The sequence below is a fragment of the Pelobates fuscus genome, chromosome 4, assembly GCF_036172605.1.
Source record: "Pelobates fuscus isolate aPelFus1 chromosome 4, aPelFus1.pri, whole genome shotgun sequence".
Taxonomy (NCBI): domain Eukaryota; kingdom Metazoa; phylum Chordata; class Amphibia; order Anura; family Pelobatidae; genus Pelobates; species Pelobates fuscus.
In genome coordinates, this window is record NC_086320.1 from 57,057,781 (window position 1) to 57,073,168 (window position 15,388).

Sequence of the window (15,388 nt, forward strand, 5' to 3'; positions counted from 1 at the left end):
GAACCTTCAGCTCCCTCCACAGATTTTCTATGGGAATTAGGTCTGGAGACTGGCCAGGTCACTCCAGGACTTTAATGTGTTTCTTCTCGACCCACTCCTTTGTTGCCTTGGCTGTGTGTTTTGGGTCATTGTCGTGCTGGAATACCGATCCATGACCCATTTTCAATTCCCTGGCTGAGGGAACAAGGTTCTCACCCAAGATTTGATGGTACATTTCCCTGTCCATTGTCCCTTTGATGCGGTGGTGTTGTCCTGTCCCCTAAGCAGAAAAACACCCCAAAGCATAATGTTTCCACCTCCATGTTTGACGGTGGGGATAGTGTTCTTGGGGTCATAGGCAGCATTTCTCCTCCTCTAAACACGGCGAGTTGAGTTGATGCCAAAGAGCTCAATTTTGGTCTCATCTGACCACAACACATTCACCTAGTTCTCCTCTGAATCATTCAGATGTTATTGGAAATCTTCAGACCGGCCTGTACATGTGCATTCTTGAGCAGGGAGACCTTGCGGGCGCTGCAGGATTTCAGTCCTTCACGCCATAGAGTGTTACCAATTGTTTTCTTGGTGACTATGGTCCCAGCTGCCTTGAGATCATTAACAAGATCCTCCCGTGTAGATTCCTCACTGTTCTCATGATCATTGAAACTCCACGAGGTGAGATCTTGCATGGAGCACCAGACCGAGGGAGACTGACAGTTATTTTGTGTTTCTTCCATTTGCAAATAATCACACCAGCTGTTGTCACCTTCTCACCAAGCTGCTTGGCGATGGTCTTGTAGCCCATTCCAGCCTTGTGTAGGTCCTACTATCTTGTCCCTGACATCATTGGACAGCTATTTGGTCTTGGCCATGGTGGGGAGTTTGGAATCTGATTGATTGATTGCTTCTGTGGACAGGTGTCTTTTATACAGGTAACAAGCAGAGATTAGGAGCCAGAAATCTTGCTGATTGATAGGGGATCAAATACTTATTTCACTCATTGACATGCAAATCAATTTATAACTTTTTTGACATGCGTTTTACTAGATATGTTTTTGTTATTCTGCCCGTCACTGTTTAAATACACCTACCATTAAAATTATAGACTGATCATTTCTTTGTCAGTGGGCAAACATTCAAAATCAGCACGGGATCAAATACTTTTTTCCCTCACTGTAGGGATAGTTTGTTTCCATACCTGCCAAAATAATGTTCTCGTAAATCCAGGTGACCAAAGCAATGTACATAATATTCTTTCCTGGTTTATCATGGCAGCATCACGTATGAGTAGCTCCGCCTCCAGCCAAGACAGAACAGGAAACAATGAATCAATTAATTTGACTGTATAAAAGGCATAAAAGGTCCCTCCTCTGTCCATACCACTCACTTATTTTATGTCCTTAGTTGAATAGACAGGTCTTCCTAGAATTCTTTTTTTGGGGGGTGGTTAAGGGGGAGGGGGGGCACTTTACCATGTATTTACCATACTCAAATATAGTATTTAGAAGAAGACTTGGAATTTACCTTTGTTTTGTCTGAATCTAACTTTTCCTGAGGGCCATCAGTTTCAGCAGAAAGAAAAAGCTGTCGCACTGCTTCGATAGGGAATACGGACTGATTCGCTTGAAGCTCTAGCTATAGAGTGATTAGACATGGCTGTTATTCGGAGCTCCTTTTACTGCAAATTTCTTCCCTGAGCTTTCTGTCGAAAGAGCAGCACGGTGACGCTGTTCTCTTCTGCAATGGGTCCGGCGTAGCCATTATGCTACAGCGCATGCACAAGTTTCCAACCCAATTTAAAGAGCTAAAGGCCGCAACATTTTCAAGATTAATTTAAAGTTATATACTTTCAGTTTGTTTCACATAGTTGTATTGCGTCTTCTTCATAGTGTGCTACCTTAAGTTGCAAGTATATTTTCTCCCTTTCTACTATTATTGTTAGTATATTATTTAAATTTTATAGATGCTAATAAAATTAATGTGTTATATTTTAGAATGGCTTCTAAAAAGAGAGCCTAGAGGTGAGCCACATGGTCTTTACCTATGACTTCTATTAAGCATTACAGACTGGATTTGCCTGTCTAAATTACCTCTTTTGGCAGAGGTGGCTTTTTGGTGTTTTTTCTACTGTTACCCCCTCAATAATAAATTGGATTTGTTAGCATGTATCCTGGTCTTTGTTCTTACCCATTTCTTTGCTTTGGTATCACCTATAAACGATGCTATTAGCCAGGAAAAATGAAAATTTTCCTCATACTCACCATCATTTTCATTTCCCTGCTATTATTCATGGCAGAACCAGTTAACCTCTCTTTGGATTCTTGAACTTTTGTTATGCCTACAGTCAAATTAATTGATTGTTTCCTGTCCTGTCTAAGTTGGAGGGGTGGAGCTACCCATACAAGAGGCTGCCATGAATAATTGACAGGAAAGAAAATGACGGTAAGTATGAGGAAAATGTTTCTTATTTTGATTAAACTATGAATAATCATCACATGTCATTTTAAAAGTTCTGTGATGTGTTGAAGGGGCCAAATATATTTATAAAGTTGCAGGTGGCTGTATTCATATTATCTATACAGTGTGCTTGTGAATCACAAGCAAACAAACATATTAAAAAAAAAAATAGATTTTTGTTTTCTTTTTATAAAGTCATTTTAGGAGGTGAAGCATCTCATAGCTATTGATGGACAGCCCCAACAATTGGGAATGGCTACACTTCGGATAATCATTCACCATTTATTGACCAATGACAACACGGGATGGTATAGCATGAGGCAGGGGTGGGCAATCTGTAGAATCCCCAAATGTTGTAGAGTTGCAACTTCCACAATTCTTTTTCATTCTAAAGGGCTGCAAAGTAAAATGGTAGTTATAGCTCTACCACTTTTGGGGATCTATCATTTGATCTATCTATTGTAACACGTGAAGTGACTTGTAATCATTTAAAGTACAACTGTAATCAAATTTTTACTAGTCTTTTTTTAAGTTTATTACATTCAATGAAATGTATATATTTGAATGATGTATACTGATTTGGGGAGAACATTTTACTTTTTCTATATATGCCTAAGGAGCCATGTTGGGGATGATTCTACAGTTATCTAACAATTTATGCTAAACACGATTTGCTTGCCTGCAGCTGCAGTTTCCATAGAGCAATCACAGCAGCAGGTAAGTTAGGTTGAGAAGCAGTTGCTCAGCTGAAAGTATAGTCTAACCCAATAAAAAAGTGATATTTTCTATAAATTATTATTTTTTTAAAATCAATAAACACACCATAAATTATTTTCACATATAAAAATGTAATTGTTTAATTAACTATGATAAACTTTTAACAAACAAGAAGCAGACCCACACTAGCCATAAGGAAAACAGTGCACATGCCCGGTGTCTGTGATAACCATGTGCCAAGACTGACAGAGAAGATCAAAAGATCTCCATTGTCGGCCAATGCAGAGCCGGACCCAACCTTGCTTTGTGTATTTATTGTGGGTGGGGAAATAGGGGAGGACCAGAGATGCTCCAAACTAATCCACCTCTGGGTGCAGAATATTCCTCCAACTAGCACCGCTATTCGGAGCATTGACGCAAGTTACTACGGCAACACTCTGACACAGATCAGAGCCAGAGCTTGAGGGATCTTGGCCTGCATCTTTCACAAGTGTAGGTCTGGAGACACCAGACACAACTGGAACACCAGGGCTTTCAGTGTCCCCCCCCTGCCTGCCTTAAAGTAAGAAGAAGGGAGGTGGAATATAAAACTTATTTTTAATTGTATAATTGACACAACACACTCTCTGGCTCAAGTGGGCCTCAATGGCTAGAAAAGCCTGGGTCAATTTTTTCCCCCATTCCAGCACTGATGAGAAGTGAAAATTAGATGACAGTTGTCCTAAAGTTATTAACCATTCATGATAGGGATCCAAGTAATGTAGATGACATTACTTTGGTAACCAATTATTTTAATCAGAAATTAGCCCAGTGACCCATTCATCAATTGAACATAGCCTAAAATGTTATTAAATCTAGCAAAACACCTTAGACTGTCCCCGCTGTAAAAAGGCATCATTGTACTTATCACAGCACTGATACCACAAATAATTATAGTAGACATTGAGAATATTTAATGCATCTGGCCCAATCATTCTGGACCCAAAATGATATAGGGACCCACATTTTGGTTCCAGACATAAGGGTTCATTAGCAGGCAATTGACTAAATGGTTAGTTTGCTTTGTTAAAACAGTCTGGTGTAATATCCAGATACCAGCTGAATTAAAGAATCGGTGATCGTGCTGAACTTAGAGATGATAATTAATGACCATTTGTTGACTGGTCAAGTTTATGCACACTTTTCTGTTGCCAAATTATAAAGTTATTAAACGTTGTTACCTGTCCCAACATACCTGCTTCTGTAGTGGTCGATGTTAAAGCTTTCGATTTTGCACTTGACTTTAGTGTACACATCCTGCACATCTACTGAGGCATTAAGGTCTTCAAGTTCAGTAACCACACAAATCTCTGCAAGAGGAAAACACATTGTCACAGTGCAACCCTTCCCTAGTAAGTGCCAAGACATGCTGTACACAATGTTTGCCTTTATCGACTGATTAGGAATTTTTGTGTTAGACGTTATATCTATTTAATAAAGACTTTTGAGGGGCGGCTTAACCCCTATGCTGGGAAGACGTGCCTAGGAAGAGCTCCCTACAAATGTTTAACTAGTCGTGGTTTTACCAGGGAAGTAAGGTGCAGGACCAAAATAAATAAATAAAGGATATCCATACTTGTGTCTTTACAGGCAGGATCCGCAGCAAACATCTTAATAGTAATTTTGGGTAACATCCATTGCATCCATAGGCTGACACGTCCGCTAGACACCCCGATGTTGCTTGTTGTTTGTTCCAGAGTAACAGAATCAGAAAAAGGAGAATCATCGGCAGCGTTCACACAATCTCCCTGGATTTAAGAGTAAATTTAAAAAAAAAAGGTCACTGATGTTAGAGTTCTCTAAAATTGTATTTAAAAAAGTAAATGCAATTTGAACAATGCATTGACAATACATCTAACACAGTTAGCCTTTATTTAAGGCTACTGATGGATCCTGGGAAAATGCAATAGCTTTTCTCACTTTCATATTGTTTTTGTTTTTATGACAAGGGGCACTTGCTTAAAGAAAAAAAGAAAAAAGAAGGAAAGTCATATACTTATAAATCACTGTCATCAGCTGCCTGAAGGAAGAAGGCTTGGACCTCAAATAGTGGATTACATACACAAGCAATTATGTTTTCAACAGACGGAATAAAACAAAGTAGCAAATGAAACATAGCAAGATTGAATCTAACTCAAACATACACAGAGTATATAAAATTAGCCGTATGTAACATTAGCAGCACATGCAAAGGGAAACACTGTTTATAGTACTAGTACCCTGATTACCATGCTTTCCTTTATATGTGACCGTTTCTGATTTGTGTTTCAATTAACTCTGGCAATATCAATTCACATGGATATCAGCTTCACATGCGTTCCCGTATTATACATTGTAACGGCATTCGCTTTATAGAAAGAATTTCCGTTCAGTAACAAAACACTGTTTTTGTAGGAAATCCTCTGGGATTTAGATTTCGATGTACTGGGCTTTTCCAGCTTTTCTATGGAAACCTTCTCAATCCTGTGGGCCAGTTCTCTTCTAAAGCGCATGCAGCCACCAGATGTAGCCTAGCGATGTGATCATTCACAAAGGTCCAAATACCCAAGCATTGGTTCTCTGGCCTAGGAAGGTGACTAGAGGTCCTCGTGACATGTGGATACAATGCAAATCTTAAAAGGAATAGGGGTCAAGTGCAGAACTGCAGCTGGATGCTTCAAAGAGAACAAAACAAATGGGGGATAAAATACCTAGTCAGAAATTATACATTAGAGGTTTGGAGTGGAACACACCAGAGGTCAACATAAATCCTGTTGATAGGACTGAGTGACTTCCCAGTCACCCCCGACAGGTAAATCATTCTGTATGTACAAACCACAGTATACACATTAAAATGCAACCATATAAAAAAAAAAAGCCAAAGATCAGACTTTATAGATTTAAACATTTAAAAAAGTTATCTTTTATGCACTGATCTAACACTGAATTCTAAAGGGTATGCTTTACCAAGGGAATAGAGAGTATAAAGTCAGGAGCTTGTTATAGAAAATAAAGAGGGTCCATAACAAGAGAATGATGAACTCCTCTCATCAGTATTTTGGCCCATGATACCTAATATTTACACGTGTGCTAACCAGGGCTGGCGCCACCGCTAATCAGGGCCAAGGGCGCCGGCCTGCTGGTGGCTCCCACCGGGATATTTCCTGGTGGGCTGCCCCTGTTTTGGGCCGCAGCGCTGGGCGAGGCTCTGGAGCCGCCCCCAGCGCCAGGCCAATCCTCAAGGCGCCCAAAAGTTGGCCATCTGGCTAACTCAGGGCACCCCCGATGCTGTCCTTCTTATATCTGGCAAAGCAGGCACCTGCTTACCTTGATGGCAGGTGCCTGCTCAGCGGAGAAATGCCGGAGGAGAGGGGAACAGGAGGCAGGCGGCTGTATTATGGGTGGCGAGGGAGGCTGTTCTTGCAGCTTCTCACTCCTCCCTTGTGCGCCCTCTGTGATGCTGGGAGCCTGAATATGACATAATTCCAGCCTCGGCACACTAAACAGTGCGCTGGAGGAGTGAGAAGCTGCCCCACACTGTACCCCAGGAAGGTAGGAAGGCTGAATTTGCCTCAAAAATACAATTGTGTGAGTCTCTGTGTCAGTGAGTGAGTGTTTGTTTGTTTGACTGTTAGTGAGTGTGTGTTTGACTGTTAGTGAGTGTATCTGTGTGTGAGAATGTGTGTCATTGAGTGAGTGTATGTCTGTGTGTCAGTGAGTCTGTGTGTGTCTGTCAGTGAGTGTGTGTCTGTGAGTGTTTGAGTCTGTCAGTGACTGTGTGTGTGTGTGCTTGTCTGTGCTAGTCTTATAGATTAAATTCACCAAATGCATTGAATACATCATTTACCACAACGATAAATTAGGTTTTCAATGTACAATGTATGTATTAGGCAGTATGTGTGTATGGATGCATGTATTAGGCAGGGGGGTGTATGGATACATTTATTAGGCAGGGTGTGTGTATGGATATAGGTATTGACCAGTATGTGTGTATGGATGCATGTATTAGACCGTATGTGTGTTTATGGATGTATGTGTGTATGGATGCATGTATAATTCAGTATGTGTGTATGGATGTAGGTATTAAGCAGTATGTGTGCATGGGTGTACACATTAAGCAGTATGTGTGTATGGATGCATGTATTAGGCAGTATGTGTGTAAGGATGTAGTTATTAAGCAGTATGTGTGTATGGATGCATGTATAAGGCAGTATGTGTGTATGGATGTAGGTATTAAGCAGTATGTGTGCATGGGTGTACGCATTAAGCAGTATGTGTGTATGGATGCATGCATTAGGCAGTATGTGTGTATGGATGCATATATAAGGCAGTATATGTGTAATGATGTAGGTATTAGGCAGCATGTGTGTATGGATGCATATATAAGGCAGTGTGTGTGTATGGATGCATGTATTAGGCAGTATGTGTGTATGAACGTACTTATTAGGCAGGGTGTGTGTATGGATGTAGGTATTAAGTAGTATGTGTGTATGGATGCATGTATTAGGCAGTATGTGTGTATGGATGCATGTATTAGACCGTATGTGTGTTTGTGGATGTATGTGTGTATGGATGCATGTATAAGGCAGTATTTGCGTATCGATGTAGGCATTAAGCCGTATGTGTGTATGGATGCATGTATAAGGCAGTAGGTGTATGGATGTAGGTATTGGGCAGTATTTGTGTATGGATGTAGGTATTGGGCAGTGTGTGTATGGATGCATGTATAAGGCAGTAGGTGTATGGATGTAGGTATTGGGCAGTATGTGTGTATGGATGTAGGTATTGGGCAGTGTGTGTATGGATGCATGTATAAGGCAGTAGGTGTATGGATGTAGGTATTGGGCAGTATGTGTGTATGGATGTAGGTATTCAGCAGTATGTATTAATGGATGTACACATTAAGCAGTATGTGTATATTAGGCAGACCTAACTGAAAACCATATGGCAAAACTTAGGCCAAAATAGCTGATCTAGATTAATTTTCCAATTTGGCTAAAGTCACAGTTCACCTGTTTTTGCTTAAACTTTGCAATTTGGTTTTCAACAAATTGCAATTCAGAGTTTAGTGAATAAACCTCTGTGACATTGTATTTGCATTCATTAGGGGGCGGCAAAATGGATCTTTGCCTGGGGCGGCAGAAATCCTTGGACCGGCCCTGGTGCTAATCTCAACCCCTGCCACCCCTTAACCGTTTCCAAGTTTCTAGTTTACTGCTGGCTGCAAAAAGAAAGAGCGTGGAGTCTATAAATTGGGAAACAACCTTCCAAATCCAATGAGCAACTCAATAAAGGGATTTGTGAACAGACAGCTATAGTACAATAAGACATGTGCCTGTATTATTGCAATCAGCAACTGTAAAGCGAAGACACACAGAACTGCAGAGCAATAACTCATGTGAAGTCCAACATATCGAAGAAAACATATATAAACCACATATGTATATAACAAGGACATGCTAGTGCCATGTATGATATGTAAGTTTCAATAGAACTCTTTCAGAATACCGCCTAGTCACACCCAGTCCCCCCAAAACACTCTCAGTGAGCATTAAATTCAAAAACAGAGTAGCCAAACCGAAAGAAAAGCTGACTTTAGAGAAATTTTCCATTTTGACCTCAAATGTTAAATTCACGTTGCATTCTAACTTTAAGAAATAACCCTGGTCTGAGCACAACTGCAAAAAACATTTTATATTGCTTTAATATATCTTTCACGGCCCATAAACTGTCAAAAGACCTACCCGATCGGCATAGCATGCCAGACTTCACCTGAACACTGCCAGTCAATTGGGTAGATCACACAAATGTATTTATTTATAAAAATAATGCTTTCCTGCTTTTTAATAATTTATGCCCGATCGCAGAGTACATCCATAAATAGATTCAAAGATGGCCATGTCACTTCGGCCAACTCGTTTTTACAGATTTTGCAGTCGCAGGGTGAGGTGGACCCATCAGCGCATACCGGTGATTTAAACAGTGTAGAAGGTATATTCTATTTCCATCAAAATTAAGTTGTTATGGTGCCAGAAGGTATGGTTTGACCATAGCTATTGTTTTATTCCGTATCTCTGTAAGGTGCTCTTGGCAATTGCTGCCTCTTGAATTTAGTGCAAATAAGTTAAGAAAACCACGTAGTAACATGACCTGTTCTCTGCTTGAAAAGTCAGTGGGGTGTAACCAGTATAATTTATAAAAGTGTCAATTTTTATGGAAATCTGCACTTTTTTCCAAAATGAAAAAGAAAAAAAAAATAGGACACACTCTTCACACAAAAAGCTTTTCAGCAAGCTAAAGTTCTTTAGGGGTCTGGAGGGTCCCTTTAAGGGGCTAAAACGTTCTTGGACAGTTTAACCCCAAAGTCTGTGTTTCATCACCGAATCCCACTGCCTCTCTATCCTTCTGATTCCTAAAATCGAAAAAAAATTAAGGTTCTTGGAAAATTGGGCAGCAACGTCGCTGATTGGCTGAGAGCAGTCAGTTAGTGACTCTCTATTCATAAAACTGGCTTGAAAAGAAATGTACCCGCTAGCAACATAACAATAAGATTAGCAATAGCAATAAGTTGTTTTGGTGCCTATAGTGTTCCTTTAACTATAAATGCAAAAAACAAAAACAAATGAAAGATCAGTGCAATAAGGCTTCTCTGTTTGATTCTTGAAACCAGACCCTCAAGAATGGGATTTTTTACGATCGGTTACTGCGGCCTTAAATTTTAGATTCACTTTGCATTCCCAACAATTCTCACGTTAGTGAATAGCCCTGTATGTGTTTTATGTATGTATGTACATACATACAGTATCTCACAAAAGTGAGTACACCCCTCAACGTTTTGCAAACATTTTATTATATCTTTTCGTGTGAAAACACTGAAGAAATGACACTCTGCTACAATGTAAATTTGCCTTCCCCTTAAAATAACTCAACATACAGTCATTAATGTCTGAACCGTTGGCAACAAAAGTATCTCACAAAAGTGAGTACACTCCTAAGTGGAAATATCCAAACTGGGCCCAATTAGCCATTTTCCCTCCACGGTGTCATGTGACTTGTTAGTGTTACAAGGTCTCAGGTGTGAATGGAGAGCAGTTGTGTTAAATTTGGTGTTATCGCTCTCCTACTCTCTCATACTGGTCACTGGAAGTTCAACATGGCACCTCATGGCAAAGAACTCTCTGAGGATCTTAAAAAAAGAATTGTTGCTCTACATAAAGATAGCCTAGGCTATAAGAAGATTGCCAAGACCCTGAAACTGAGCTGCAGCACGGTGGGCAAGACCATACAGCGGTTTCGCAGGACAGGTTCCACTCAGAGCAGGCCTCGCTATGGTCGACCAAAGAAGTTGAGTGCACGTGCTCAGCATCATATCCAGAGGTTGTCTTTGGGAAATATAGGTAGGAGTGCTGCCAGCATTGCTGCAGAAGTTGAAGGGGTGGGGCGTCAGCCTGTCAGTGCTGAGACCATACGCTGCACACTGCATCAAATTGGTCTGCATGGCGGTCATCCTAGAATGAAGCCTCTTCTAAAGATGATGCACAAGAAAGCCTGCAAACAGTTTGCTGAAGACAAGCAGACTAAGGACATGGAATACTTTAACCATGTCCTGTGGTCCAATGAGACCAAGATAAACGTATTTGGTTCAGATGGTTTCAAGTGTGTGGCGGCAACCAGGTGAGGAGTACAAAGACAAGTGTGTCTTGTCTACAGTCAAGCATGGTGGTGGGAGTGTCATGGTCTGGGCTTGCATGAGTGCTGCCGGCACTGGGGAGCTACAGTTCATTTAGGGAACCATGAATGCCAACATGTACTGTGACATACTGAAGCAGAGCATAATCTCCTCCCTTCGGAGACTGGGCCGCAGGGCAGTATTCCAACACGATAACGACTCAAAACACACCTCCAAGATGACCACTGCCTTGCTAAAGAAGCTGAAGGTAAAGGTGATGGACTGACCAAGCAGGTCTCCAGATCTTAACCCAATTGAGCATCTGTGGGGCATCTGTCAAACGGAAGGTCGGGGAGTGCAAGGTCTCTAACATACACCAGCTCTGTGATGACATCATGGAGAAGTGGAAGAAGACTCCAGTGGCAACCTGTGAAGCTCTAGTGAACTCCACGCCCATGAGGGTTAAAGGACCACTCTAGGCACCCAGACCACTTCAGCTTAATGAAGTGGTCTGGGTGCCAGGTCCTTCTAGGGTTAACCCATTTTTTCATAAACATAGCAGTTTCAGAGAAGCCTTCCCCTATTTCCTCTAGTGGCTGTCTCACTGACAGCCGCTAGAGGCGCTTGCGTGATTCTCACTGTGAAAATCACAGTGAGAGCACGCAAGCGTCCATAGGAAAGCATTATGAATGCTTTCCTATGTGACCGGCTGAATGCGCGCGCAGCTCTTGCCGCGCGTGCGCATTCAGCCGAAGGGGAGGAGAAGAGGAGGATCGGAGGAAGAGAGCTCTCCGCCCACCGCTGGAAAAAGGTAAGTTTTTACCCCTTTCCCCTTTCCAGAGCCGGGCGGGAGGGGGTCCCTGAGGGTGGGGGCACCCTCAGGGCACTCTAGTGCCAGGAAAACGAGTATGTTTTCCTGGCACTAGAGTGGTCCTTTAAGGCAGTGCTGGAAAATATTGGTGGCCACACAAATTATTGACACTTTGGGCCCAATTTGGACATTTCCACTTAGGGGTGTACTCCCTTTGGTTGCCAACGGTTTAGACATTAATGGCTGCGTGTTGAGTTATTTTGAGGGGACAGCAAATTTACACTGTTATACAGGCTGTGCACTTACTACTTTACATTGTAGCAGAGTGTCATTTCTTCAGTGTTGTCACATGAAAAGATATAATAAAATAGTTACAAAAATGTGAGGGATGTACTCCCTTTTGTGAGATACAGTATATATATATATATATACACATAAGAAAAGAGTGCACTCCAGAGGACTTCTTTGAAAAATATATTTCTTTTATTCACATCTGTGTGAAGATACAGTCAAGTCGACGTTTCAGTCCCAGAAGGACTTTTTTCAAGACAATGAAAGGCGGGAAAAGTGTAGATTTAAATAAAGTGAAGCTAAGCTCTGATTGGAGAGTAAGATTGCGTGAACAAAAAGGTAGTGATGTCATAAGTGAAATGTCAAAGTTCAGAGAGCATCATCCCTGAAAGAATTTAACCCCATAGAGTGTAAATCTAAATAGAGAAAGTGAGAACAGCATAGATAGCCGAGTTGGAGATGATCCACAACCCGAAAAATTAAAAACAAGGATATGAATAATGAAGGATCAGGACGTCACCCAATATACAGGTCTACTAAATGTCTACTGTAAAGTATATATATATATATATATATATATATATATATATATATATATGTATGTGTGTGTGTGTGTGTGTGTTTGAAGAGTGAGTCCAAATTTTCAATGGCACTCAATTGTTGGATTAAATTACATGATTAAAAAAAAGTGTGTGAAAGTGTAATTGTAACAATGGAACTCAATTGTTACAATTACTAGTGTTGTTAAAAGTAATGGGTTAAAATATATTTGCCAGACAGATGCCAAGAAACAAAGAATGCATTTAACAATACGTACATGTTAATTTCTTTGACCAAACCTTGCATTAGTGACACCTCTAAGTGAAATGTCAAAGTTCAGAGAGCATCATCCCTGAAAGAATTTAACCCCATAGAGTGTAAATCTAAATAGAGAAAGTGAGAACAGCATAGATAGCCGAGTTGGAGATGATCCACAACCCGAAAAATTAAAAACAAGGATATGAATAATGAAGGATCAGGACGTCACCCAATATACAGGTCTACTAAATGTCTACTGTAAAGTACAAAAACATATATAATGAAACTAGAGCTGGGGACATCGGATCCTATGGAGGAATTAGAGTTGCAAGAGCAGGTCTAGTCTACTGTATACATCAAATACAAAGTTTCAAACGGAGAAATGACAGTATCAAATTCTAATAATACATAGCTTAACTATAAGTAGCAACATTTCTAAAATAAAGAATATATATTAAAGATATACTTGAAACAAAAAATACACATAAGAATAAATCTGTAATCTATCATTATCTTTTCGGAATAAAGCAATTCAGAGGATTTATCTCGTTCAATCCTCCTGGATAAACTGTTCCCAGTGTAAAGATCCAGAAGGCTTCTCTTTGGAGAAGCAAATTGTCTCTGTCACCACCCCGCAAAGGGATCGGAACATGTTCAATGCCCATAAATTTGAAGGTTGGCAACGTGTGTCCCATTTCAAGGAAGTGTCTCGCTATGGGGGTCGATGCAATACCACTGGAGAGTGCCACTCTAATGGTCGATCTGTGTCCCCCTCATTCGTTGTCTCAAGTCATTCGATGTTTTGCCAATGTACATAAGGCCACAGGGGCATAAAATACGATAGACCACGTGTGTTGTGGTACATGTAATACGTTGCCGTATTTTATATTCCTTCCCTGAATGTGGGTGAAAAAATGATTTTCCTGTGGTCATATTATTGCAAGCTGTACATTTCAAACACCGGAAACAGCCAGGGTTCTGATGTGAAGAACGACTTGACGTTTGTATATCAGTGTGGACCAGGTAGTCCCTCAGGTTTTTATTTCTCCTGTAACTAATCATAGGGTTATGTTGGAATATCGTTGGTAGTGTCTTATCTTTTTTAAGTATCTCCCAATCATCCCGTACTATTTGAGACAAGTCACGAGATTGTGAATGGAAAGTTTGAGGAAAAATCAATCTAGCTGGTTTCTCCTTAACCATGGGATCATCGGTGTCTAGCTGTAGTGCCTTTGAGTATGCTCTATCCAGTGTATACTTCGAGTATCCTCTCTGGGTAAATTTCTCAAACATCTCTTGTACCTGTATGGCAGCCTTGTTGGAATCCGAGTTGTTTCTCAGTACTCTTGCAAATTGTGATACCGGTAAGGATTTCATCAAACTGGAGGATGGTGGCTGGTAGCGTGTAACAACGTGTTACGATCAGTTTTTTTCTCAAACAAGGTGTAACCCAGTTTGTTGTTTTCAATAAAAGTGCGGAGATCCAAAAAGTCCATTTGTTTATTGTTGATTTGATATGTAAGTCTAACCGGTGAATCAAGATGGTTAAGTGACTGTAGCATATTGAGTAATGTTTGTTCTTCCCCAGACCAAATGATAAAGACGTCATCGATATATCTGAATTATTTCAAAATATACTGACTGTATTCTTGCAAAATGTATTTCTGTTCGTATGCATGCATGTATGCATTCGCATACATTGGTGCCATAGGAGCACCCATAGATGTCCCCGAAATTTGAATATAGAACGATCTCTCAAACCTAAAATAATTAAGTGTCAGACATAATTCCAATAACTCCAATATATATTCAATGGGAGGCTCACTTTTCTCTTGATATTGTGATAAAACCTGTCGCATCGCTAGAATTCCTTCCTCATGAGGGATAATAGTGTAAAGACTATTAACATCAATAGCCGCCAAGTAAACCCCCTGTGGAGGTAATTCAATAAAATTGAGGGCGGCTATAACTTGAGCAGAATCTTTCACATAGGAAGGTAATGACATAACAGGTTTTTTAAATTTAGTGTCTAGCCATTTTCCAATCGGTTCTAAGAGACCACCAATCGCGGATACAATTGGCCGGCCTGGTGGAGATTTCAGATTTTTATGGACTTTAGGCAGTGTGTATATAATTGGACACCTCGGGTGGGTTTCGAACAAGTATTCAAATTCAGCTGTAGTGAGGAAGCCCGCTTCCAAGCCTCTCTGTAAAGACTGTTGTATAACTTTACTGAACTCACTAACTGGATCGATTTCAGTATATTCATACACCCTAGTGTCTGATAGTTGCTTCAAAATTTCTGCTCTGTAGTCCTCATATTGTAAGATAACAATAGCACCACCCTTGTCCGCAGGGCGTATAATGATTGACATATCATTGGCTAAACTGTGGAGAGCCTCTCTTTCAGATTTAGAGATATTCGATCTACAGTTACTTTTTGTATTAATTATATCCATGGTGTCAGTTTTAAGGATTTGTGAGAATGATTTCAACATAGTATTAGATGTACTCGGATCAAACGAACTACGTAGTCTGCAACATTCTGTGTCTTTCTCCTTGGTTTGATATTGTTGATGCACGTTTTTAAAGTGGTCTGCTAAACGAAGTTTTCTGTTGAATTTAAACTGATCAATTTCCCATTGAAA

General features: G+C 40.4%; 1 protein-coding gene across 2 annotated transcripts in view; it reads right to left on the reverse strand.

The window, feature by feature from the left end:
• VPS13B (vacuolar protein sorting 13 homolog B) overlaps positions 1–15,388 on the reverse strand; it is an 843,188-nt gene that overhangs the window by 345,021 nt on the left and 482,779 nt on the right. For both annotated transcript variants that reach the window (XM_063451210.1, XM_063451211.1), the window contains exons 26-27: positions 4,769–4,940; positions 4,388–4,502 (exon numbers count right to left, since the gene is read on the reverse strand). In XM_063451210.1, coding sequence (XP_063307280.1) covers positions 4,388–4,502; positions 4,769–4,940 — 287 coding nt within the window. The remainder of the gene's footprint in view (positions 1–4,387; positions 4,503–4,768; positions 4,941–15,388) is intronic.